The 24553-nt window shown below is 32.2% G+C and overlaps 3 protein-coding genes across 5 annotated transcripts; 2 read left to right on the top strand and 1 right to left on the bottom strand.

Annotated features, from left to right (window-relative positions):
• The first annotated feature begins 690 nt into the window (after nucleotides 1-690).
• On the top strand, nucleotides 691-9911 carry LOC105972066 (Tetratricopeptide repeat (TPR)-like superfamily protein). 2 transcript variants are annotated; one of them, XM_012996999.2, is made up of 22 exons: nucleotides 691-821; nucleotides 974-1066; nucleotides 1194-1406; nucleotides 2093-2215; nucleotides 2312-2395; nucleotides 2512-2562; nucleotides 2994-3086; nucleotides 3976-4116; nucleotides 4207-4287; nucleotides 4428-4663; nucleotides 4975-5146; nucleotides 5818-5933; nucleotides 6020-6077; nucleotides 6299-6364; nucleotides 6491-6703; nucleotides 6821-6872; nucleotides 7106-7479; nucleotides 7565-7659; nucleotides 7891-8133; nucleotides 8213-8856; nucleotides 9135-9338; nucleotides 9482-9911. In XM_012996999.2, the coding sequence occupies exons 1-22, from the start codon at nucleotides 819-821 to the stop codon at nucleotides 9664-9666; spliced, it is 3540 nt and encodes a 1179-aa protein (XP_012852453.1). In that variant the 5' UTR covers nucleotides 691-818; the 3' UTR covers nucleotides 9667-9911. The 2 variants fall into 2 exon arrangements, with proteins under 2 accessions (XP_012852453.1, XP_088683622.1); XM_088827496.1 differs by having other exon boundaries at nucleotides 787-821; nucleotides 2507-2562.
• A 490-nt stretch (nucleotides 9912-10401) lies between these two features.
• LOC105972109 (transcription initiation factor IIE subunit alpha) lies at nucleotides 10402-13919 on the bottom strand. Its single transcript, XM_012997049.2, has 9 exons — nucleotides 13714-13919; nucleotides 13471-13593; nucleotides 13082-13202; nucleotides 12809-12910; nucleotides 12372-12481; nucleotides 12101-12284; nucleotides 11542-11721; nucleotides 10853-11165; nucleotides 10402-10760 (listed from the first exon to the last, which is right to left on the bottom strand). The coding sequence occupies exons 1-9, from the start codon at nucleotides 13737-13739 to the stop codon at nucleotides 10663-10665; spliced, it is 1257 nt and encodes a 418-aa protein (XP_012852503.2). The 5' UTR covers nucleotides 13740-13919; the 3' UTR covers nucleotides 10402-10662.
• Nucleotides 13920-15303: 1384 nt separating this feature from the next.
• LOC105971970 (Protein with RNI-like/FBD-like domain) lies at nucleotides 15304-18013 on the top strand. 2 transcript variants are annotated; one of them, XM_088812116.1, is made up of 3 exons: nucleotides 15304-16539; nucleotides 16620-16796; nucleotides 17579-18013. In XM_088812116.1, the coding sequence occupies exons 1-3, from the start codon at nucleotides 15427-15429 to the stop codon at nucleotides 17879-17881; spliced, it is 1593 nt and encodes a 530-aa protein (XP_088668242.1). In that variant the 5' UTR covers nucleotides 15304-15426; the 3' UTR covers nucleotides 17882-18013. The 2 variants fall into 2 exon arrangements, with proteins under 2 accessions (XP_088668242.1, XP_088668243.1); XM_088812117.1 differs by having other exon boundaries at nucleotides 17582-18013.
• Nucleotides 18014-24553: the final 6540 nt, after the last annotated feature.

The following is a 24553-nucleotide window of genomic DNA, read 5'->3' on the forward strand; positions in this document are numbered from 1 at the left end:
TTGCTAACTTAATGGATATTCTCTAATTTCGACTGTATTAATTTATAAAGGTTCAACTGTATATAAGTAATAAATTTCTCACACAAACTATACATATAGTACCCCTATTATAAGAATACAATAGTAGAATTATTTTATAAATTGTTTTTGGGAGGAAAAAAATTGGAAACTTTGGAACTAATTAAATATGATTGGAAATTGCAATATCCGAGAATTATATATGCAATTCCGATTCCAATCCAAACAATTTTGAAAACAGTATGAATAAAGATTTCGGAAATCGAAATAAAGCATGTTCCAAATTTGGAAATTTTTCGAAACCAAAATCGGTAGAAACTGGAAATTATGTTCAGATTTTCACCTATGTTAGGTACATAATATCCAATTTACAGCAATGTCTTAATCAAGAAGTAATAATTAGAATGTTAGTTATGAATAAAAAGACGAAAAAATTGAGTATCGGTCGTTTTCGGAAAGTAGAATAAGGGTCTATGAGGATGCTACATTGGGTGATCTTGCACTACAGATCTATACAAATAATTATCTATTAAACACACGTACACGTGTGTATTATTACGTGTTGATTAATGTTGTAGGTGTAGGATCCCGATGCATTTTATCGGGTGTAGTATTTACGAAACCGTAAAATAACTAATTGGGAGTAGGAATAAGGGGGGGTAAAAAGAGAATATTTAAGTGGGGGACGAAAAAGAAAATAAAAAATATAGAACGGGTAAACTATATATATTTACTTGATTAAAACAAAATAAAGAACAATTAGAAAACATAATTCATTTTCCGGCGCCTTTCAGGAAACCATGGTAACCCTCTCTCTCTCTCTCTCTCTCTCTCTCTCACCCCTTCGTCTTCATTCCAATTGAAGTTCTTCAGTTCGCCATTCTCGAATTTGCTGTTCATACGAGCTGAATTACATTTGAATAACTGCTTTAATTGAATTTTAATTTGATTTCAGGCCCTCGAGGAAGAAGAATACTTCGCTTCTGTAAAGCAGTTGGAAGAATCAGTGAATTCAAACCCTACCGATCCGTCTCTTCGTTTTAATCTGGTATTTAACCGATTTATTGCTTTCTTCTCTTACTTCGTGTTTTTTTTTTTCTTCCTGCTGTTTGCGTGCGTGTTTCAGCTCTCAATTGTGTTAATTAACTGTGTGGAAATCGCAATTTCAATTTCAGGGCGTGTTGTTATGGGAAATGGGAGAGAAAGAGGCGGAGATGAGAGAGAAAGCGGTGGAGCATTTGATGGTAGCGGCGAAGCTCAACCCTCAGAATGGTGCTGCATTCAGATATTTGGGTCATTATTATGCCCTCGTTTCGCCTGAGCCGCAGCGTGCTCTCAAGTGCTACCAGAGAGCTGTTTCCCTCAACCCCGAAGATTCCGATGCTGGGGTATTGATTCTTTGATGATATATATAGATATGTTCGTTGAAATTTTTGAATATATGTGTTTAGCATTGATTAATTTTGTTGGATAATTTACTGATTTTGTTAGGGTAGAATTCTGATTTTTTTTTTCGGAGCTTGTTTAGATTTTTTGTTAGTAAAATAAAATAAACTGGAAATGCAGTACAAATTATTGTCAGAACTCAGAAGTTATGTACTATCAAGTTTAAATTACTGATTTATGTGGAAATAGTTCACTTCTCCCAAAATTAGGTGCAATGTATAAGTTTAGTGGCTTTTCAATAACTTGCTCAACCTGATAATTTTAATTTAATAGTGGCAATGTAGAATTTGAGAAAGAAAGTAATGTTTGTTTGTATTTGAGAAGAGATAATTTATACTCTAGCAGTCAAATCATGTTTAAAGGTTTTGGGAGAAAGATATTTTGTAAGAAGAATTTGAAAAATAAAGTGGTATTTGTTTGTATGCCAGTGCAACAATCAAATCATGTCTGTAGGGAAACTTTGAAAATAAATCCCAAAGGTTTATGAAGTCCAACTTGAAAATCGTAACAAACATTGATTTAATTTGGGAAAAGAGTAAAAACATTGCTGGCTCTGTTACTGTAACTAGAGAAGTGATTATTTGAAACATGAAGATTTGAAGTATTCAATCAAATCCGTGAATTGCAGGAAGCAATTTGTGATTTACTGGATGAGGAAGGGAAAGAGAGCTTGGTGCTTGCTGTCTGTCGTGGAGCTTCTGAGATGTCTGCGAGGGCTTTCTGGGCTTTTCGTCGACTGGGATACCTTCTGGTTTTACATTTCTCCATTCATTTTCTTATTGGTCCTTATTTTTTTTTTCCGATTCATTTTTTTATAAAGGTTGGCTAATTGAGTACTTTCTTGCAGGCTCATCAGAAGAAATGGTCCGAAGCCATACAGAGCCTCCAGTATGCCATTCGTGGTTTTCCTACATGTGCTGACTTATGGGAGGTGCTTACTCTTTTTTTTTTTTTTTTCCTCATAGATAAGATACCCTTTTCTTTAGAATTCTAATTCTTTTTTGTAGTCAGTCATTTTAGCCTTTTGTCTTTGATGTGCTAGTGCAGACATTGGGTCTTGCCTACCAACGTATGGGCATGTTGACTGCTGCACTTAAGGTAATTCTGCCTATCTATCTCTTCTCTGGCTTTCTTTATCTTTTTTTCTCGTCATATTATTGCTTTAAAGGAAAATCATCCTTTTACCTTTAGCAAAATCATTTTGTTCGGATTCTCCTTGTGTTGCTTCACCATTTGAGAAACCAATTACATAGTTTCATCACACGTTACGCAATGATTAAAACTCTGTACAAAATTCGTATGGCTTATCTGCATGAACCTGAACATAAGATGAGTACCAATTTTCATTGCCTTTTATACAAATTGTTCTAGTCGCAAATTGCTTGCTTTTAAAAACATAGTTAGCTCATCTATTGACTGAGAATAATGATATTGGTCTTTACAGTTTACATGGCACTATCATTAAAACTAAACTTGGTATAAGCATTATTGCAGTATTTAGTTGCTAATCGTCATTTGTATTCTCACAGTCGTACGCAAGAGCAGTTGAGTTGGATGATTCAAGGGTTTTTGCATTGATTGAAAGTGGAAATATTTCTTTGATGCTTAGTTCTTTTAGAAAGGTAAGACATTTTTTGTTTTACGTTTTTCTTTCCCTAAGAGTTGCTTTGCTCCGTTGCTGGTGTTCTTTAATTATCTATTCGTAAGCTTACCTTTCATATTTATTCACATTCTTCGACTCCAATTCCATTTCCCAACTTTTTGTGAGATTTAAGTTTTTTCTTAAATTTCTTTCTTTTTTTGGGCGATTAAATTAGGTCTTATGGTGATTATTATGCGGATCAAACTTAGATAATTTTCTTCAGTGTCTATTACCGTTCTATGTATTAGGCAATTAGCACAATCTTTGAAAATGAGAGTTGAAATATTTTTATGCATCTTTGTCGATTTCCCTAAGATATTGATTGAGAATCGACTGTATGTTGCACGCTGCAATAAGCGAGATTAATCTAGAAAGTGAACACTTTCTTTGAACACCCCAAACGGAAACACGGGATAGATTATATTTTATTTGCAAATTGGGCTGTGTAATGGCCAATTAGCAGGCCCGTTAGTCTCTTCTTTGGAGGGTGGCATGTCCCATGTTAGGCCCACACCTTATAGTCTTGTAATTGAGACTTCGGTAGAACGTACTCCATTTCGGTAGCAACTAATTCATATTGGTTTTCGCTTCGCGTAAATGATTTCCCCAAGTTGCTAAAGGAGTTATACCCACCAACTTATAAATAACTCCATCTCTCCTTCTACAATCAATGTTGATATAAAAAACATAATGCATTAACTAAAATGCATATTTTACACTCACCCATGGATTAACTAAAACATGCTTCTCGAAAAATGTTGGATCATTGATGGCAACAACATTTAATGTAACTACTTTTGAGTTGCTTTTTTGAAAATTGTTGTTACTATTCTCTTTACTTTTTTTTTCTTTCTTTTCTCTAAACAAAGGGAATCGAGCAATTTCAACAAGCTTTAAATATTTCACCTCACAATGTATCTGCACAATATGGGCTTGGTTCTGCACTTCTTGGTTTGGCAAAGGAATGTGTCAATATGGGTGCCGTTAAATGGGGATCTTCGCTCTTAGAGGTTAGTTTCTCAAAGTAGAATCTGTCTTCTTTCTACATTATTCAAGTGATGATTAAGCTTTGGCTGAAATAAATCTCAAGCTGAACATAGGAAGCATCGGAAGTGGCCATGCGTGGTACATCTTTAGCAGCAAACTTCTCATGTTTGTGGAAGCTACATGGAGACATTCAGGTATAATGTTATAACTGTTTTTCCTTTGAAGGCAATATATTCTTGAATCTTATCCAGGTCTTTTTGATGTATGATACATTTCATTTGCTTATGATTCTACTTATACTTCTGAGAACGACTTCTATTTCATTTTCTCTTAGCTTATATATGCCAGATGTTACACATGGACGCCTACACATGCTGATGAGATATCTTTCAGTACTTCTATCAGTACATGGAAAAGAAATTGCTTTATAGCTGCTAGAAATTCCCGTCGCTCCTATCAGCGTGCCTTGCACTTGGCCCCTTGGCTAGCTAATATATATGCTGATGTTGCTATTGCATCAGATCTTTGTTTGTCTCTTAAGGAGTCTCCTGAAGAGGAGCTGAATGTTTGGTAACTATTTCTTTCCGTATAATGAAGGGTGAAATGCAAATTCTTTTTTCTTGAGGTTTGATATAATTACAAGAAAAACTCGACTAACTTTCAGAATTTCAAAAACGAATAACCACTTGAATTTTGTTTTTATTTTCCATCTCCCCCTTTCGAAAGGTGTAATCTTCAAATAGAAACATATGTCAAGGGGGTATTTGGGTTTTTTTTGTTTTTTGAAAATAGACTAAATCTCAAGGATAAATTTTTGAAATTTACCCTAAATGAATTCGTCTGTGTATATAATTTTTATCTCACTCTACCACAATAACCAGGTCTGTGGCTGAAAAAATGTGCATCGGTGGTATACTACTCGAGGGCTACAATGAAGAATTTTGGGTGGCACTGGGATGTTTATCAGATCATATTCCTTTAAAACAACATGCTTTAATACGTGGGTTGCAATTGGATGTATCTCTAGCTGTTGCATGGGCGTACCTCGGGAAGGTAGTTACTTTTGAGCTGAATGAGTGATGGTTCTGTATTATAGCAGGATGGATAATCTTATGCTTTTACTTCTACCTTCACTTAAATTTAGTACTTTCTGATGTTGAGGAAGAAAATAGTAATGACTGAGGGGTTCAGCTCTTCAGAATCTTCAGTTATGTTTCCATGTCCAACACCCTACAGATATGATTCATGAAATGTCTTCAAGCCTCTGGCACACATCAACTATTATGTGAAACTGCAATAATGCAAATATTTAATAACATCGACAAAATAATTTTTATGAGTTTATAACAATAAGATTTAGTACCATGCCTTGCTTTTTTCCCTTTAAAAAAGAATATCTTTGCTATTAATTTTCTCCTTAACTATGAGTATCCTGACATGTTTGAAGTCCATATGGAATGTTCGGAAGCATCTTCAACTTGTTTTCCCAAGTATTTGACTCAAGACATGCGTTTTTACGCATTTAAATCTCCTACTGATTTGCTCTCTCAGAAGTAATCCTCCAAATTTCCCATCTTCTTGGAGAAAAAAACTTTTTTTTTGTCTACACTCTAGTAACTTGGCCAGTACATTGTATTCTGTATTTAGTTCGGTGTTTTTTCTACACTTGTGTTTGACAAACCTTCGAAATCCCCATAGAGGGTCTAAATATTGGATTTTTGTAGCTTTACAGGGAGGAGGACGAAAAGCAATTGGCTCAGCAAGCATTTGATTCTGCTAGAAGCATAGAACCTTCACTTGCATTACCATGGGCAGGCATGTCAGCTGATGCCAGTACTAGGTAAATTCAGGTACTCTTGTGGACTACATAGATAATTACCATTGGCATGTCCCATGCAAAATGTAATTTATATTTGCTTTATTCAGAAATATTGACCAGAATGAAGCATATGAGTGCTGTTTACGGGCAATACAAACATTTCCGGTACGATATGTTCCACCCATGCTTGTTTTTACGTTGTTTCCTGTAAATGAGGCATGCCATATAGAATTAAATTTTTAACCTTTTATAATAGGTACATTATAGTTATCTTCTAATTATATCAGTATGCAAATGGTATTTTGTTGGCAGCCTGTGCCTTCCCAGTCAGAAAATATATACTTGTTGAATATGTAAAGTGGACTCATAGTTGCTATATTGATCAGCTTGCAGAATTCCAAGTTGGTCTTGCAAAGCTTGCTTTGCATTCGAGTTATTTGTCATCTTCAGAGGTAATTAGTAGTAACATCTCTTCACAGGTCTTGTTCTTTAAAGCACATACTGGTTTAGATGCCATTCTTTAATTGAAAAGAGTTTGTAGAATGCATGAACAACTTCATTTGTGATGGCTGTTATAGGTTTTCGGAGCCATTCAACAGGCACTGCTTCGTGTTCCGGACTATCCCGAATCTCACAATTTGAATGGGCTAGTTTGTGAATCAAGGTCTGATTATCAAAGTGCTATTACCTCCTACAGGCTGGCACGATGTGTTCTGAAATCTTTTGAAGATGAATCATCAATATCCCATGTAACAGATGTATCCATCAATTTGGCCAGATCACTTTGCATGGTAATATTACTTGCCATAATACTTCTTATATATATATATATATATATTTATTTAGGCAAACATTCAGGTCCTTTGCTGATATAGTCCGTATTAATAATACGTCCTTTTTTGGTTTAGGCAGGAAACGCAGGCGATGCAGTTGAAGAGTGTGAGTATTTAAGGCAAAAAGGTAAAGTGCATCTGGAATAATTTGCTGATATAGTCCATATTTAATGCTTATTTATGTTTGTAGGTATATCCTATTCCTAGAAAAGATGGAAATTAAGTTACATTTTTTTAAATTGATTCTTGTTTAATATGATCTTTTTTTTACTGAAATAATATTGGACTGTATGCTGCAAAAGATGCTAAAAATTGGTAGTTAATATATGCTTCCACTGATATGGCACCTTAATTTTTTAGGACATTTGGATTCTAAGGGTCTGCAAATATATGCTCTATGCTTATGGCAACTTGGCAAGAACGATATGGCTCTGTCCATGACGAGATCACTTGCTTCAAGCATTTTATCAATGGAAGAAAATGATGCTGCTGCTTCCATTAGCTTCATCTGTAGGTTGCTTTATCACATTTCTGGGCAGGATTCGGCAATCGTAAGCATTTTGAAGATGCCCACGGAACTGTTTCACGGTTCAAAGATTAGTTTCATTGTTTCCGCTATTCATGTTCTGGACCAAAAAAACCAACTTGAGGCTATTGTTTCTAGAAGCCGTTCCTTTGTTACATCGCGTGAAGATATCATCGCAATGCACATTTTAATTACACTTGGTAAACTTGTAAGTGTTCCCATTTTAATATGGTTTCTATCTGATGCTCATTAATTCATTAATATCTAGAGTAATTCATTGTGGGTTTTTTCAGCTGAAGAACGGACACGAGGACTCCCTTGGAATTCAGAAGGGAGTAGATCACCTTAGGAAAGCACTTCACATGTACCCTAACAGTAGTGTGCTTAGGTAAATAAATGCCTTCACAATCTTCATTTTCTCGCTTTATATTGTAAGCATCATAAAGTACATATGTGCTTAGCTTTTGTAAGTATTGATCAGAATATAAATTCAATCTATGTTATCCTTATGCTCATCCAAACATTATTATTGGATGTTGTAAGTTGATTCCATGGATCTGCATTTGTCATATTATATAATTATGTTCCAGGTTCATCTGACTAAACTTATTACAAACAGAAATCTCCTTAGTTATCTCTTACTATCAAGCAAAGAATGGAGAGATCTCCGTCTTGCAACTAGATGCTCTTTCCTGGACTTGTCCGAGCATCCAAAGGATGGTGGCATGAAATCTGCATGTGAGATCCTCGGTGCTGTAACTGTTGCTTGTTATGAGACAGCAAGCAATAATGAAAAATTCTCGATTCCAATCTCTGGGCATCAACAGCCTTTCGTATCGGGATCTATCAAACTGTTGCAAAAGTATATTTCTTCCTTCCTTTGGATTATAGATACATTTTTTTCTCCTTTATTTGAAAGATTTTGCACTACAAATTTACAGGTTTTTGCATCAAGAGCCGTGGAATCGTAATGCAAGGTATTTGCTCACGTTGAACTGTTTACAGAAAGCACGTGAAGAAAGATTTCCTGTACATGTTTGCCGTGTTCTTGAACGCCTTACAGCTGTCTCTCTATCTAATCGTTGTCTCTCAACTGAAGACTCCTTATCCCAATACCAGAATTTCCAACTTCTACTCTGTGCGGCTGAGGTTAATCTACAACAAGGCAATAACAATGAATGCTCAAGACTTGCAAGAAGTGCTTTAGGTTCTTCCGTTCATAATAGCTATTTATTTTTCGCTCATTTGCTACTATGCCGTGCGTGTGCTGCTGAAGATGATACCGTTGGCCTGAGAAAAGAATACAGGCGATGCTTGGAACTTGGAACTGATTTTCATATTGGGTGGATTTGTCTCAAGTTTATTGAATCTAGATATGGCCTACAAGATGATTCTACTGTATTACTCTCGAGCTTCGAAGATTGCTCCAAAGATGATCAACATTCGCGGCATATGTGGATGGCTCTATTTAATATGGTGCAGGGTTTGGTTGCTATTTGGTTTGGCGATTTTGTTGCTGCAGAAGAGTTGTTTGCACAAGCTTGCTCTTTAGCTGATGGCGAGAGTTGTCTCCTTCTGTGTCATGGTAATATTATCTTATGAATTAGTGCAGTCTTCATTAAATTTTTCAAAGAGCCCGTATTGTAAAAGAAGTTCAGTTACTTTCCAAAGAAACCGAACACTATGCGGTCTGGATTAAGATATAGACGGTTTGAACAATTACTGGTTTTGTATATTAAAAAAAAAGCATCGTAAGCCTAAAAATTAGATTGTTTTGGGTCAATAAGATGTAATCAACTTGAACGGAATGGAAGTGTGTACTTATTTATACATACAGATAAATTATCCTTTTTTTGGATGCAGGTGCTATCTGTATGGAGCTTGCCAGACAGAAGTGCGAGTCGCACTATATATCACATGCTATAAGAAGTCTCAAGAAAGCAAAAAATACATCTCCAAAACGTTTGCCTATAGTTTCACTATTGCTGGCACAAGCGGAAGCAAGCCTTGGCTCCAAATCGAAGTGGGAGATCAACATTCACGATGAGTGGTTTTCTTGGCCTCCAGGTTTATTTTTTTAAATAATGTATCGAGTTTGTGTTTGCGCCATAAGTTTGAGTTTTCTCTCTCACTGCATTTTATATTTATTCACGTAATCATGGGCGTTTTACACTTGTAACTTACAGTCCGGTGTGTACTCAATTCTGCAGAAAGGAAACCGGCTGAGATCTTATTTCAAATGCATTTGCTTTCTACACAACGGAAAGATGTTTATACACCGTCTTCTAGCCTAGATTATGGCGACACCTCTATAAGATGGATTTTACGAGCGATCCACACAAATCCGTCATGTTCGAGATATTGGAGGTTTTTGCTAAAGGATATTTCATACTAGAGGAGAAACTTTAGGATTTAAGGAAGTAATAGATGTTTTTTTTTTTTTTTTTTTTTTTTTTTACGATGATGATTTTCGATTAATAGGAAGACGACTGGTTCTCTCTAATGTTTGTTGTAATTGGCTTGTTATGATTTTTCCAACTTTGCAGTTGCCTGCACATGGGTATTTTCTAATGCATTCTGAAAGAAAGAAATTGTAACATTATTTTTCTGGTGTTTCTCATTTATTATAGCAGCTTAATAGAGACTGATGATTTGACTTTATAGTTTAATTCTGTCGAAGAAAAAGGGAAATAATAATAATAATAAATATTTAATAATGTTGTAATTTGTTATGAGTAATGCCATCTCCAAAATGGCGTGGAGGGTCCGGTGGTGGTGGAAGTTGAGGTGGAGGCGGAGGCAGCAGTGGCGACGGCGGTCGTCGTCGGAAGGCGGCCATCGGTCGGACATCATGAATGACGGCGTGAATTAAAGAATTTTTGTGTTTGATGAACTTCCGCTCGTCTTTTCCTAATTTTCCTCACTTTTGAGAAAAAAATGCGTTTTCCTTATTTTAGGTTAAAAAAGTTTTCCCCTTTTCCTCCCAATTACATTACCCACTATTTTACATTTTAACCAAACAAGGAAAGTTGATTAATTTTAACTTTTCACAATTTTACATATCGTTTTCTACAAACCAAAAAGAGCCTAGAAATTCGGTACATAAGCAAGAAAGATCTATCAACATGCGTTAATCAATCTACATATTCTATCTAACCGAAAATAGTAAACGTTACTAGAACACGATTAATCAATCCACATGTTCTATCTAAACGAGTACAAGAAACACCTACTTATACACGATTTTTTTTCTGAGAAGAACTTATACACGATTAATCAATCTAAATATTCTACAGTGATTAGAGCCAGACTAGGACTAAACTAAACTTCGATTTCCAGATAACTAGCCTGCAATTTATACACGTGTAACAAGTTCAACTCGTTAGAACTTCTATCCTTCAACCCACATTCCATCATCGTCATCTTCAGAAACTTCAGCTTCAACTTCTACATTTACGTCTTCTACATTAAAACGGTCAACTCTGCCACCTGTCAAGTTTAAGCATCGTCGGAGCAATAGTTAGTTGCACATAAAAAAGTTTTTTTTCACTTTTTCTTAAAATATATGTATGTGCCTTTACCTGTAGGAGGGGGCGCCTCCCATGCCACGTCATCTCCTGCATAGTCACCACTACGTTTTGATTTCACGCCAACTTGGCGCTCAGTGGGCGTGTTATAAACTACAGCCACGTGCTTTTTTTCATCTGAAGACTCGATAGGTGTCGAAGTAGTACTGGTCGGTTTTATCTCTGCTTTGGTCTCTTCAAGTTGCTCTTTTGTGAGATTCCTTCCTTCCTTTGTAAACCATGGAATCGCAATTTTTGTTGGTGCCTTAGCATTCTCTGATTTAATATTATCTCCTTTTTTGTCAATAGCAGAGAAGACGACTTCAACCTGTCAAATCCAAGATTTAATTCTTATTTGATTCTACAACAAGCCAAGATAAGAGCTCATTGTGGGCCCGGCCCGGCCCGAATAGTTATTGCACTAACCTAACATTAAATAAGACATAATTATTTAACTAATCATGCTTTTGCAATCAAAGAATAACAGGTATAGGCTTCAGTTATTGTTAGTTCGGCAAATTAGTTAAGTATTAACATAAATATATAACAGCGATTCAGTAGGTTTTGTACTAAACTATTCATATATCCAGAACCATATATTAATCAAGATTTAAATTTTCCAAGGAAATTGACACAAGTGGCATTAACGTAAAAAACAAAAAAAAGGGGTCGGTCCCAACTGAAAGAAAACAACAAGTACTTACCTTAATATCTCCAAAACCAAGGCCTTGAGAAGATCTAGAAGGATCATTGGCATTACAATCTCCATTATCAGATCTGGCAACGGCATTTGCTTTAAGTTCCCAAGCTTGAAAACTTCCAAATTCAGGCACCGGTAAATCCTTTACTCTTGCGAGTTGATCAGTTAGTGGTTTCAGCTGTTCCTGTAATAAAAAGTTAATACAAGTATATATATATATATATATATATATATATATATATATATATAAATTAATGTTTTTCAGGAGTCTTCACAAAATCTGTTAAATGCGTGCAAATTACCATGTGTAGAACCCAAAACCGGCACCATATTAAAACATTTGATGAAAGAAGCAAAATATTATATGTACACAGTTTGCGACTAAATCTAGATGTATTGGCCCGTCTGTTTAAAATATGCATATCACTCGTTTTCTCAACACAATTGATTTCGTCTATTACACGGCTTAAATACAAAACCATGGCGTTTAAAAAGATAATAGACTTCAAAAGGTATAAACTTAAAATATATATATATTTTTTTATCATAAACCAAGAACAAACCTCCATCTTTGTCAGCATTTCTTTCGAGTTTTCATGGCGATGCGGTTTCGATTTATCAACTCCATTTCCTAATTCCTGAGCAGCTAACGTTTCAATTTCAGCCACAAGCACCCCATTGCAGCTTTCACAGTGAAAGTCCTCGTCGTATGGGGAGATCAATCCGAGGGAATCAAGGGCATTATATCTGGATTTTTATATTTTAAAATTACTTCTGAAACCCTTATAAAATACAGCCAAACACAAAAAGAAGTTGATTAAAAAAAAGAAATACCTCCTTCTGCAATTGGGGCAAATGTACACCTGAACCGCATTCTTGCTCTTCATTTCATCCTTCAGCTTTTTCTTCATCCGGTGTATTCTGTACCTTACCACGTCATATAGCTGCAAACAAATTAAACATCCGATCAGTATAATAAACTTCCACCAAGTGCAAAAAGGAAAAAACTTCCTAAATACGAAACTTTCCCAAAATAATCGATATTTGTAATCTGTTCAGTGTTAAGTTGTTCAATCTTGAATAGCTAGATTATCATGGAAATTAAATATCTAGGCAGGATTTTTTATTTTTTTTCTAAGGCGTGTAAAGTTCGTCTAGGGCAATTACGTTAATCAATTACCGTAACAATAAACATAAATCCCATTTACATTGAAATGCGAATGTTCTAGAACATCAACTATTCTTTGAGGTGATTCAGTGAGCCAAAAAACCTGTGCGTAGTCTAGACAACAATACGAGTGCGTATGCATCTTGATTTTTTCTTCGCCTTCTCTTCCAGTTCGAAGACTATCTATCTTTGCACCTTTTGCAACCTACAAGCGATCGGAAAAATAAATACAAATTAGGAAATAGTGAAACAAAATAGTAAATTGAACTACCAATACAAGGCTAGCACTAACGGCTGTAAAAATCAGGTTTTATTGACGAATCAAAAAAAGAATAAAAAAATAAAAAATAAAAATAAAATTAAAATTAAAACTAACCTCCTTCCGGTCATAACGAATGACTAATTTTTCTTCTTCGAAGAATCTAAGAGTCCGACGAAGTTGCTTCGTGTGAATTTTCAAGTCCTTGGCCAAATCTTCTTCTCTTACCCACTGACGCCTGTACACGATTCAAATACCACATTTCAATAAATTAAGTTTCAACCCAATCGTTGCGTCTGTCGAAAGCAAGACAAAATCAATATCCGAAAGTTTCAATTCATTATACCAACTATGAAATATGTTTTAAGATTAACATTGTACGAATTGTATAACTAAACTACACCACTTACTATCCACTTCAACATCATCAAAAAAAAAAAAACGAAAAAGACGAGTTAATCGAAAAAATAAACACGAAAAAAAATCAAGTTAATCGAAAAATTTACCTAGTAAGCGCATCGAGAATGACAACGGCGATCCCTCTGTTATCGCTTCTTCCATTCTTGCCCTGGTTCTCACTGTTCGTCGATACGTCGTCGTAAAAAGCCCTCGCCGCAAGTTTCACCAAACTGTCCGTTCCAAAAAAAAAAAAAAAAAAAAAAAAAAACATTTTCAACAAACGCTTCAAAATTATCATGAAAAGTTAACGAAACGAAAACCTTGATTTTACAGTAATTACTGTGTAATACCGGTTGAATGGTTCGATGCTACCCATTCTTCCTCGCGCCTTCAGCAAAATTCAGAAAATTAAAAAAGAAGGAAAAATTCTAGGCGATTTCTCTGAAATATTTACTGGAATTTTGATTTTTAATTTTTAATTTTTAATTTTTAATTTTGAAGAGAGATTGGAAGAAGGATGAAAGAAAATGAAGGGGATTTCTAGGGCTGTTCTTGTACTTGAGGGGAAAGGGTTCACGCAGAATGTATGCTGCGAATTCAAATCAGTTCGTACATATAGCTTTACAATTAAGGCTTTATTCCCTTTCTGACCCCTATACTATTGTTTATTATTTGTTTGCCCTTTATACTTTTGTGTTCCATTGTTTAGTCCCTTCTATTAATATTCTAATTATGTTGTGATTTTTATTCACTTTCTAATTTTATTAATAGCTATTTTTTAAATTTAAATAATATTAGTGATCGTATTGTAAAATATTTTTAAAATAATATTTGTACTTTATATCGTAAACCCGAAATACATGCATACTATTTTTAAGTATTATTTTGTTTTACTGACGTGGCTCACTCAATGCACATCGATTAAATCTTAAGAATAATTCTAAAGAAATCTCTATTTTACGATTTGATTCATATGATTACGATTTTTTTGATTTAAGAAAATTTACTATAGTTTGAAGAGAAAATGAATAAAATAATTTATTTGAGTAATTGAAGTATGAATATGTAATAGGGGTGAAAGTCGGATGGAACGGATCGAAATTAACTTTTTCGGAAATTTCAAATTTTGTTGGAAATACAAAGTTAATTCCAACTCAAATTCTAAAATTTCTTTAGAAATTCATTATGATTCCATTGGTTTAGGAAATTTTAGGGAAACAAAAAAACATAAAGTTCAAAATTTCAAAAAGTTTCAAAAAATTTCGCATACTTTTATAAATGTTGAAAAATAAGACGAAATTTGATACTTATCTTGAGAACCAAACGATATATTTTATAACAATTTAATATGTAAAAATACTCTAATACTCTAATCAAATTTCTACCACTCCTCCAGGCTCCAATGCATATAGTAAAAATATAATTGAATATTTAGTTTCTGAACTAGGTAACATAATTAACATGTAATACATATTGATATTATATGTTCATCCCGAAAAAAAATGGAATTTCTGAAGCTAATTACGGTAATTAAATTATTTCGTAAATTGAAACTTCCAAATTCAATCCAAGAGAAATAAATAAAATTCGAAAATCGGAATTTCAGAAGTCGAAATGAAAAAAATTGTTGGAAATTTGGAACTTTTCGGATACGTTCCAACTTTGACCCCTATGTGTAAAAATGATGTAGTAGCATGAAATAAACCTAGCTAATGCACAAATTAATTGTTTTAACTTTTTAATTTTTCAAGACACTATTTATAATAAGGTCATGTTTTTTAATACCTCAAAAGTTGAAGGACTAAAGTGACAATTTAAGAATTATTCCTTTAAAACAACATCGTCTTCAAAAAAAATCCCACTGATCTCGGTTCATAGTTTAGAATTATTCAAAACTCCCCCAAGAAAAAATCCTAACTCCACGCACAGCTCCACACTCCCAAATCTCACACCACTCTCTCTTTCTCTCTCTACATCTCTCTCTCTCTCATCACCCTCAAACAACAACCAGAAGAAGAAGAAACACACACACACAAACACACACCAAAAAGTAAAAAAAAAATATGGAAACCAGATCCGCCAAGAGAAAAAAGCTTTCGATCAACGCGCCGATAACAAACGAAGAAGAAGAAGAAGAAGATAGAATCAGCGATTTACCAGATGACGTCATCCACCACATTTTCTCGTACCTTCCGATCAAATCCGTCGCGCAGACGAGCCTCCTGTCGAAGCGGTGGAGCAGCATCTGGCGCAGCTTCCCGGATCTCGACTTCACCACCGTCGCCGCCCTGACAACCACCACCAACCCCGCCGCCACCGCCGCCCTGACCAGCATCACCACCACCCCCGCCGCGCTCATCTCGAGCCTCCGCCGGAGAGTCCAGCACCACGTCTCGAAAGGCGCGAAGTACGCCGATCAAATCTCCGCCCTAATCGAGAGGCGCGACTCCGACATCCGCGCCGTGAAATTCCGAGCCTTCGTCACCTTCTCGACGCTGAACCGGCTGATCCGGAACTCCGTCAAGCGCAACGTGCAGGAACTCGACGTCGAGGTTTTCACATGCGACTACTTCAATTTCCCTCGGATCGTGATGAACAGCGCCGCATTGAAAACCCTAAGATTGAAATCGTGGCACCCGGGTTTCAGATTGCCCCCTTTACAGATAATGAAGGAAGGGTTAAAATCCCTATCAGTTCTATCCCTATCCCGCCCGATTTTGCACGATAGCCCCTCACTTATCGACTTATTTACAAATTCGTCCTTCCCCTCTCTCAAGAAGTTGCATTTGGAAGCATGTTTCGGGATGACACATCTTAAAATCGAGTGTCCGGCGTTGGAGGATTTAAGCCTCGAGCACAATTTCCAGTTGCACGATCTCGAAATCTCGTCCCCAAAACTTGAGAAGTTACGAGTTTTTAGCTGCTTCGACGCGAGTAGTAATAGCAACATTAGCCGCGTGAAAATCGAAGCCCCTCTCCTGAAAAACATCGTCTGGTCGTATAACGCCGTCACTCAAGAATGCGTGTTGAGCAAGTTAACCTCATTGCACGAGGCCGTTGTGGGGTTTTTCGTACCCAACGAGGATTTGAACGCGGCCAAATTCCGCAGCGTGTCGAATTTTTTAACCGGGATTTCGTGCTGCAAGTCTTTGACACTCGAAAGCCAGTGTATTGAGGTGCTTTTCTTGTCTTAATTACATCTGCTTTTTTTTTAAGGTACTAATTAACTGACGAGTTTTCGTTCGGGTGTTTGTAGATTATGTCGAAAAACGATCGAGTTTCGATGTGTTCTTTCGGGAAACTGAAGTGTCTGGAGTTGAGCACTGGATTTGAAAAACACAACAACTCTGCACTGGCTGGTGTTTTTAGAAGTGCTCCTACAGTTAATACTATCACAATCAAGATTCTTGGTGATGACAAAGCTGAAAGACGAGTGAGTTAATCACTAATTATTTTAATTGTTAAAAAAAATCCCTTTATTTAGCATAAATTGTCAACGGGGATTGGTGTTGTTTTTTATGAAGGGGTATTTTTGTCATTTTCAGTTGTCTAATTAGCATTATGATGTAAGTGCAACAACCTAAAAAATGTAACATAGGGAATTTAATCATTTATGCTAAAATGACATCTATCATCGTCAACTTTTTTTTCTTCTTAACTTGCATGGAGTTTTATGTTTATGAACTTATTTGTAGTACCTATTATACCCCTAGCACTAAGTTAAAATATGGAGTCCTGCCGCACTTAAATAAGTAAAAATGTGATTGATTTGATGTCATGATTAATGAAGAGTAGATGACAGTCTCTGATGTAAGATGATATTACGAAAAAGTCCTTATTTGGATAACTGCAACTGCTTTCCTCAATTATGTAGTTTCTTGTAAAAAAATTGACATCGTAGGGATGAAAATATAAGAAAATACATAATTGACGGGTGGTTGTAATTACCCAAACATGAGGGGTATTTTTGTAATTTGATCTTCCTTAGGGGTTGGCCGTAATTTGCCCATTAATAAATTCAATATATTGTATTCCATCTTCTTGTGGTCATTTTAATTACCACAATCTTTGTGTAATTCTTCCCATGAAAGACATGTCCATCTCTTGTCTTTTTCTTTCCCAAAAACTATTTTTCAATGTCTAAAATATTTTGTATTGTTTAAATTTTCCATAAGTTTATATTTACAATATAATTACAGATATATTTTTTCGCAGCAGTGGAACAAGGATCTATGGCAATCTCCTAGCTCGGGGGAAGAACGGTATTGGGAATCGCAAACGCAATATTTGAGTTCATTTCTTCGTCACTTGAAAGTGGTAAGGATTTTCGGATTTACGGAATGTGCTAACGATGTTAGTTTGGTGAAGTTCTTGCTCAAGCATGGCAAAGTATTGCAACAAGTGTTTCTCTTCACAAGTCTCTCCAAGCCAAGAGATTCTCTCTTAAGAGAGAAGATCAAATCGCAGATTATGGGCTTTTCTCGGGCTTCTTCGAACGCTAACATTGTTTTTCAGTAGCTTTAATTTTCAGGAAATGCAATGAATTAATGGGAATTTCAATAATACCTTGTTTCGAAAAACTAATTGGGCGGGTGTTTGTGTGATCTAACTTATAAGTAGTTATTATAAAGAGGTCTGTTGATTTTTTTTCCGTTATTGATCGATATTTCGATGTTTTCGCGAATTGTTTCGTGTTTTCTAAAATCTGTTACATATAAATTGGAGTGTAAAACACTAAGATTATGATATATTAATGAATTAGGCCAAATTTCACTAATAATCCCTCATCTTCTTACTTAGTCCCACTTTAGTCCCTTATGTCTCTATTATCTTATTTTCATCCATTAGCCCAACAATTCCGTCTCATTTTAGTCCTTCGGTGTATAATTTGATTAAGAGCCCGTTTGGCAAGCTTATAAGATGTTTTAGAGCTTATAAACTCTTCCAAAATGTTTGGTAAATTAAAAAAAAAAGATCTAAATTTTTTTAAAAATAAGTTGTTGGAGAGCAAATAAGACCTCTTAAAAAAATACACCTACCCCACATTTTTATTTAAGATCTTATAATGAGTAAAAATAGCAAATAAGTTCATTATCCAAACACTCAAAAATTAATCCTAAAAATAAGATGTAACAACTTACCAACTTTAAAAACATCGTAAGAGCTTATGATCAGCTTTTTAAAATAAGCTTAGCCAAACGCCCTCTAAGTTTAACAAAACCGCTTATTTATTGGATGGAATATTCCATTCTTATAATTATTTGTAATAAACTATAAAAAGATAGTAGTAACAATAGAAAAACATATAAAATCAAATTAGTTCTTTAAATACTACCATAAAATCATAAAAAAAATCGAATAAAGAATATATGTTGATGATATATGATGATTATTAGGTATGTTCCTAAATTCAAGTCCTATCAACAAAATAAATCTAATAGTTACTTGTATATATTAATAGAAATTGAAATTTTGTATAACTTTTTAAAGTTATATTTTGCTTAATTGCAAATATTATTTTCAAAATTTTAAATCTATATTATATATAAAACTAAGATACACAATAAAATTTATCCACTTGAGGAGATTGAGTCCACATTTTGTTATTAATTTCATAATAACCCCACTTTCCATAATCACCATATTATTATGTAATTGATTTCACATAATTAATTTTCAAATTTTATATCTCCTACATGTCAAAATAGTGTCTTTTTATTGGTTATTTAGTTTCCTTTTTTAATCCATTTTTCAAAATAAATACGTTAATTCTTTTTTTGGGTTAATTAAATTTTATACACAATATTATATTAATTGCAAAAAAACCCCAATTATCATAATCATCTATATATATTATTAATTAATTAATTTCACATTATTGATTTTCAAAATTTATCTCTCCTACATGTCAAAATAATGTCTTTTTATTGATTCATGAGTTTATTTTTTTTTATAAACAATATTTTGATTTAAAAAACGTAGGACTTAATTGCAATTTTTATAATTTCACAATTGAGTAAATTTTATGCAAACAATATTATATTAATTGCAAAAAAACCCACTTACAAGAATCACCCATATTACTAATGAAATAATTCCACATTGTTGGTTTTCAAATTTTATCTCTCCTACATGTCAAAATAGTGTATTTTTATTGGTTAATGAGTTTCTTTTTTTATAAACAATAAATATATAGATTAAAAAAACTTAGGACTTAAATGCAATTTTAATAATTTCACATTTAATTTGATTGGTTATTGATGTGAAAAAAATGTATGAGCTTTATTATATTTCCTTATTTTCACATATTATTATTTTTAAATTAATTTAGATAAAATAGGTAATTATATCAATTTACATTAATTATTTTATTTTGTTACCTTTAATACATTATATTCCCTAACTCTCCTATAAATTACCATTCAACACATTAACTTTCTTCAACTTTTCCACATACATTTTTTTTGTTTCGGGGATATGGAGAAAATTCTTGAAAAAGAATTGCATTGGTATCACCTACGTGCAATGATATATTCATTATAGTCCCTTTTGTAGTATAACAATGAATTATTGCTTTATTTGTATTTGATTTCTTCATTCAATTGTATATGCAACCTTTGAGGAATGTTTTTGTTGAAGCTTCTTGGTTGACAGGATTGTCTACTATCAATCTTCGCTACGAGGACGGAAATCATTTTCAAGTTGGTGTGTCTTCGCGACAAAAACATGGAAAAATGTATTTGCTGTTGACGAAGAGTTGGACAGAGTTTTGTAAGCTTTATTATTAATAATATGAGTTGCATCGACTTTTAAATAATTTCGATTTCCTTTATTATGTTTACCTATCATTTATAATTTATACAAATATATAGATTCACTTAAATCGAATTTATAAACTAGCCATGTTATGGCTGAAAGAGCATTGTATTCCAGTAATATAATTGTATGCATCCACACGGAAACGACTACCCATAAGATAAACTAAATAAAGATATAGAACGATAAAGCAATTATAATATATTACAAAAAGAGCCACAAAATTAGGCCAAAAAAGGAAATTTAACAATATTGATTTTGTAATTTATACAGCTAATGTTATATGCATCAAAGACCATATTAGGTTAATATTTATCGTTGAAAAATATTGTATATGCTATCATTTTTATTTTAATACAAAACCCATAATATATCCAACAGTTGAATGTAAAAGTGTAAAATTATATATAAAACTATATTTAATTGGATATATGTTAAGGACGTATTAGAGGAATATATTTTAGGTATGGGACTTAGAACAAATTTTAAAGTGAATATATTTTTATTGATATATGTTAATAAAGGAATTAATAGATTACCATGATAACAAAACAATGAATAATCATGTACATAAAAAAAAATTCAATTTGAGCAACATATATATATTTTTGTTACACGTTTTTTTTTTATAGTTTATTACACAAATAATAATCGATATATATATATATATATATATATATATATATATATATATATATATATATATATATATATATATATATATATATATATATATATATATATATATATATATATATATATATATATTCCCAATATGCATATGAATATTTTATTTTTATATCGATATTATTCAACAATATAGATTTCATTTCTTTTATACTAATTAATATTGATTCAATCTTTTATATTTATATAGCTGGTCTATGATTTATAGGAAATTGCTTACTTTTAGTTCATTATATGGAATATGATAATTTATTAATAATTTAGGAACTATTAAATACAATTATATTCCATTTACTATAAAATAGGAACTATAATTTTATTACTATTATTGTATTCCATATGTTATGATTTAGGAATTATTAAATCTCATTATATTATATATACACGGTTCATTTCATTGTTACTCTAAACGGCAGGATAATATTGTTCTCTCGATACTTCATCAGCCGAATTATATATATATATATATATTCCAATACTGCATGTCCATGTTTATATATATATTTTGATATATATGTTTTTCCTTTACTATAATATCCACATTTACTATAATTTAGGTATTAGTTGGAAAACAATTATATATGTAAAAGGGACATTATTCACATTTACTCTAATTTAGGCATTAATATATGAGTCCGATTTTTTTTTGGTAACATTTACTATAATTTAGGGATTATACTATAATTTAGTAACCATTAACTATTATAACCAATATATACTCAATTTTAAATCGGATATTAAATATATTTTAATTTAAAATTGCTATTAATTATTAAAAATTAGGTAATTATGTTTCATTAAATGGAATCTGAGTATTTATTGGAAGGAAATATTTAGTATATTAAGTACTTTTCTAACATGCTTACAGAATATCCAAATCAACCATTAAATTAGCAACCAGTTACCATAATTTTTGAACAATTAATTCTCACCATCTTATATATATACACGATTTATTTCAGTGGTAGTCTAAAGTGCAGAAAAATAATATTCTCCCATCTAATCATCATTTAGCCATCGTTCTCATTTTCTGAATATTGAGTATAATAGTATTCTTACAATCCGAGCCACGCAATACGGAACGTGACATATAAAATGGATATTTTGTATTTAACTTTGCTTTTTTTTTTTTCATTTATTTTATAGTATTTGAGTATAATATCACTGAACGAGTACATGTAATTATTAGTTATTTTCTCATGTATTAATTTTAAATCCCATATATAGATCATGTTTTGTAATCATCTCTTCATCTTTCATTAGGCTCTCTAAATCACATATCTACTTTTAATTTTCTTCATATATTAATGCTATTACACGGTAGTCCAATTTATGTATATTGTGGAACGTTTATATAATTTTATTCGTATTTGTTTCAATGTATGTTTATGTTACGTATACAATTTTATTATATTTATTTACATATAAAAAGTTGAAGTTTGAAGGCGAGTATATCTTATTCATATAAGATCTATGTATTTATATACATACCTCTTATAAATGATTTAACAATTTTTATGAAACATTTTTTTACATGAAAGTCACACAATTTTCTATGCATATGATTACAATCATATTCTTCTTTTTTCCCCTTCTAAGACACAATATACATTTTTTTGGTGATGCAAATATTGATTATTTTTAATTATATTTATTATAAAGAGTTATACACACTTCTAATTGTGCAATTTAGTTTCTGCATGTTTATGTGCATAGTATTTACATATGGACAATAACGAAAGACGCATTCTTCCCCTGAAAAATCTATATTATACGATGTACCTATTGGTAAGCTACATATTCGTGTTGTAAATGTAAATATTTTTGTTTGTATTATCGGTTTATTTTTTTATCTATAGCTTCAGATCTATCAGTAGAAACAATTATTAAAAGGGATGCAAGGCCATGGCCACATGATTACGTTCACAACACTAGGTCTCCTGCTAATACGAACCAACGTAAGTTATCAAAAAACGTTATATATATATATATATATATATATATATATATATATATATATATATATATATATATATATATATATATATATTAGAATTACAATTAGCATATCCAGATTAACATTAGCATTAAACTTAGTATTAGCATTAACATTAACAATATTAACAATATTAATATATATATATATTTGAATAATATTAGAATTACAATTATAATTAGCATTAGCATAATAATTAGCATATCCAGATTAACATTAGCATTAAACTTAGTATTACCATTAACATTAACAATATTAACATATAGTATTAGTAATAGTATTAGTATTAATATTAGTATTACTATTAGTAATAGTAATAGTAATAGTAATAATATTTGTATTAATATTAGTATTAGTATTGGTATTAGTATTAATATTAGTATTAGTATTAGTATTAGTATTAGTATTGGTATTGATATTAGTATTTGTATTAGTATTAGTATTAGTATTAGTATTAGTATTAGTATTAGTATTAGTATTAGTATTAGTATTGGTATTAGTATTAGTATTAGTATTGGTATTAGTATTAGTATATTATATGGTACGCAAGTATGAAATCTTATTGAATGATCTAATGAATATTTACATTTCAGATGAAAAATATTTTCGAACTACAAGTATAAATATCTAATTATAATTAAATTTATATAATGAATTTAATATGTATATATATATATATATATATATATATATATATATATATATATATATATATATATATATATATATATATATATATATATATATATATATATATATATATATATATATATATATATATTTCCACATATAATTAATATCCACGTTTTTTATGTGTATTCCACAGTATATAGAGAAGTCAGCACTAATATTTGGAACATGTTGCAAAAGAAAAGGCTAAATGTATTATTCCTAAACACACAAAATTTCTAGTGATGCTTCAAATCGAGTGAACATGGATCAAACATAATCGAGTTATGTTACAATCAATCGTTCAATTGGTTAGTAATTAAATTTAACTTTAAATACTAATATCACAAACAACTCAATCATATAGCTTTTTTTTAATTTGCTGTCATTATTTCGTATAGGTCATAACTAACTAAAGAATATTCTCCCAATGTCCTTGCACAGATGCTGTCAATAGTGTACGAAAAAAATCATTTCCAGCATATACAGAAAAATTGACGAAGAGGAAAGGTATTATATCAAGTGGGTTTTTTTTAATTTTTTATTTTTTTTACAATTAAAACGAGCGGGATTAATTAAATGGGGACTAATTGTGGTGTCGATTCTATATTAGACGTTAATACTGTTATTTTTGTACAATTATCGCTGCATAATTATAAATGAATTTTATGATAAAAAAGGCTATTTTGTTATTACGACAGATGACGTTGAGTACTATCACAATGGTGCATCTTCATCATGTGAAGATCCATTCCAAGTTACAAAATCCTATTATGAATAAAATAAAAGGTGCGATCTTATTTTTTTGTGAGTAATTTTATGCCCTGAGTTTAACTGATTCAATGTGCAATACATGTAGACAATATATCAGTTTTTCCTTTAATTTCGATAGAAGCTGAATGTTTACTATTTTGTTAGTTGTACCGTGCAGAATGTAAAGAAGATGTCAAGGAGTCATAAAACAATAGACTTTGTAACACGTGTGTTGGATATGAAATCAGTACCCGCTATGTTGGTAGATG

The sequence above is a fragment of the Erythranthe guttata genome, chromosome 13 (assembly GCF_056151865.1).
Source record: "Erythranthe guttata isolate IM_541 chromosome 13, IM_541, whole genome shotgun sequence".
Lineage (NCBI taxonomy): Eukaryota > Viridiplantae > Streptophyta > Magnoliopsida > Lamiales > Phrymaceae > Erythranthe > Erythranthe guttata.

Coding starts and splice junctions, on each gene's coding strand:
- LOC105972066 (XM_012996999.2), top strand. Junction 2,396..2,511: donor CATGTGCTGACTTATGGGAG/GTGCTTACTCTT, acceptor GTGCTAGTGCAG/ACATTGGGTCTTGCCTACCA. Junction 6,704..6,820: donor TGGCCAGATCACTTTGCATG/GTAATATTACTT, acceptor TTTTTGGTTTAG/GCAGGAAACGCAGGCGATGC.
- LOC105972109 (XM_012997049.2), bottom strand. CDS start 13,739: ATGGGTAGCATCGAACCATTCAACCG. Junction 12,285..12,371: donor TGCCCCAATTGCAGAAGGAG/GTATTTCTTTTT, acceptor ATAAAAATCCAG/ATATAATGCCCTTGATTCCC. Junction 11,722..12,100: donor AAATGCTGACAAAGATGGAG/GTTTGTTCTTGG, acceptor TTTTTATTACAG/GAACAGCTGAAACCACTAAC.
- LOC105971970 (XM_088812116.1), top strand. CDS start 15,427: ATGGAAACCAGATCCGCCAAGAGAAAAAAGCTTTCGATCAACGCGCCG. Junction 16,540..16,619: donor TCGAAAGCCAGTGTATTGAG/GTGCTTTTCTTG, acceptor GGGTGTTTGTAG/ATTATGTCGAAAAACGATCG. Junction 16,797..17,578: donor ATGACAAAGCTGAAAGACGA/GTGAGTTAATCA, acceptor ATTTTTTCGCAG/CAGTGGAACAAGGATCTATG.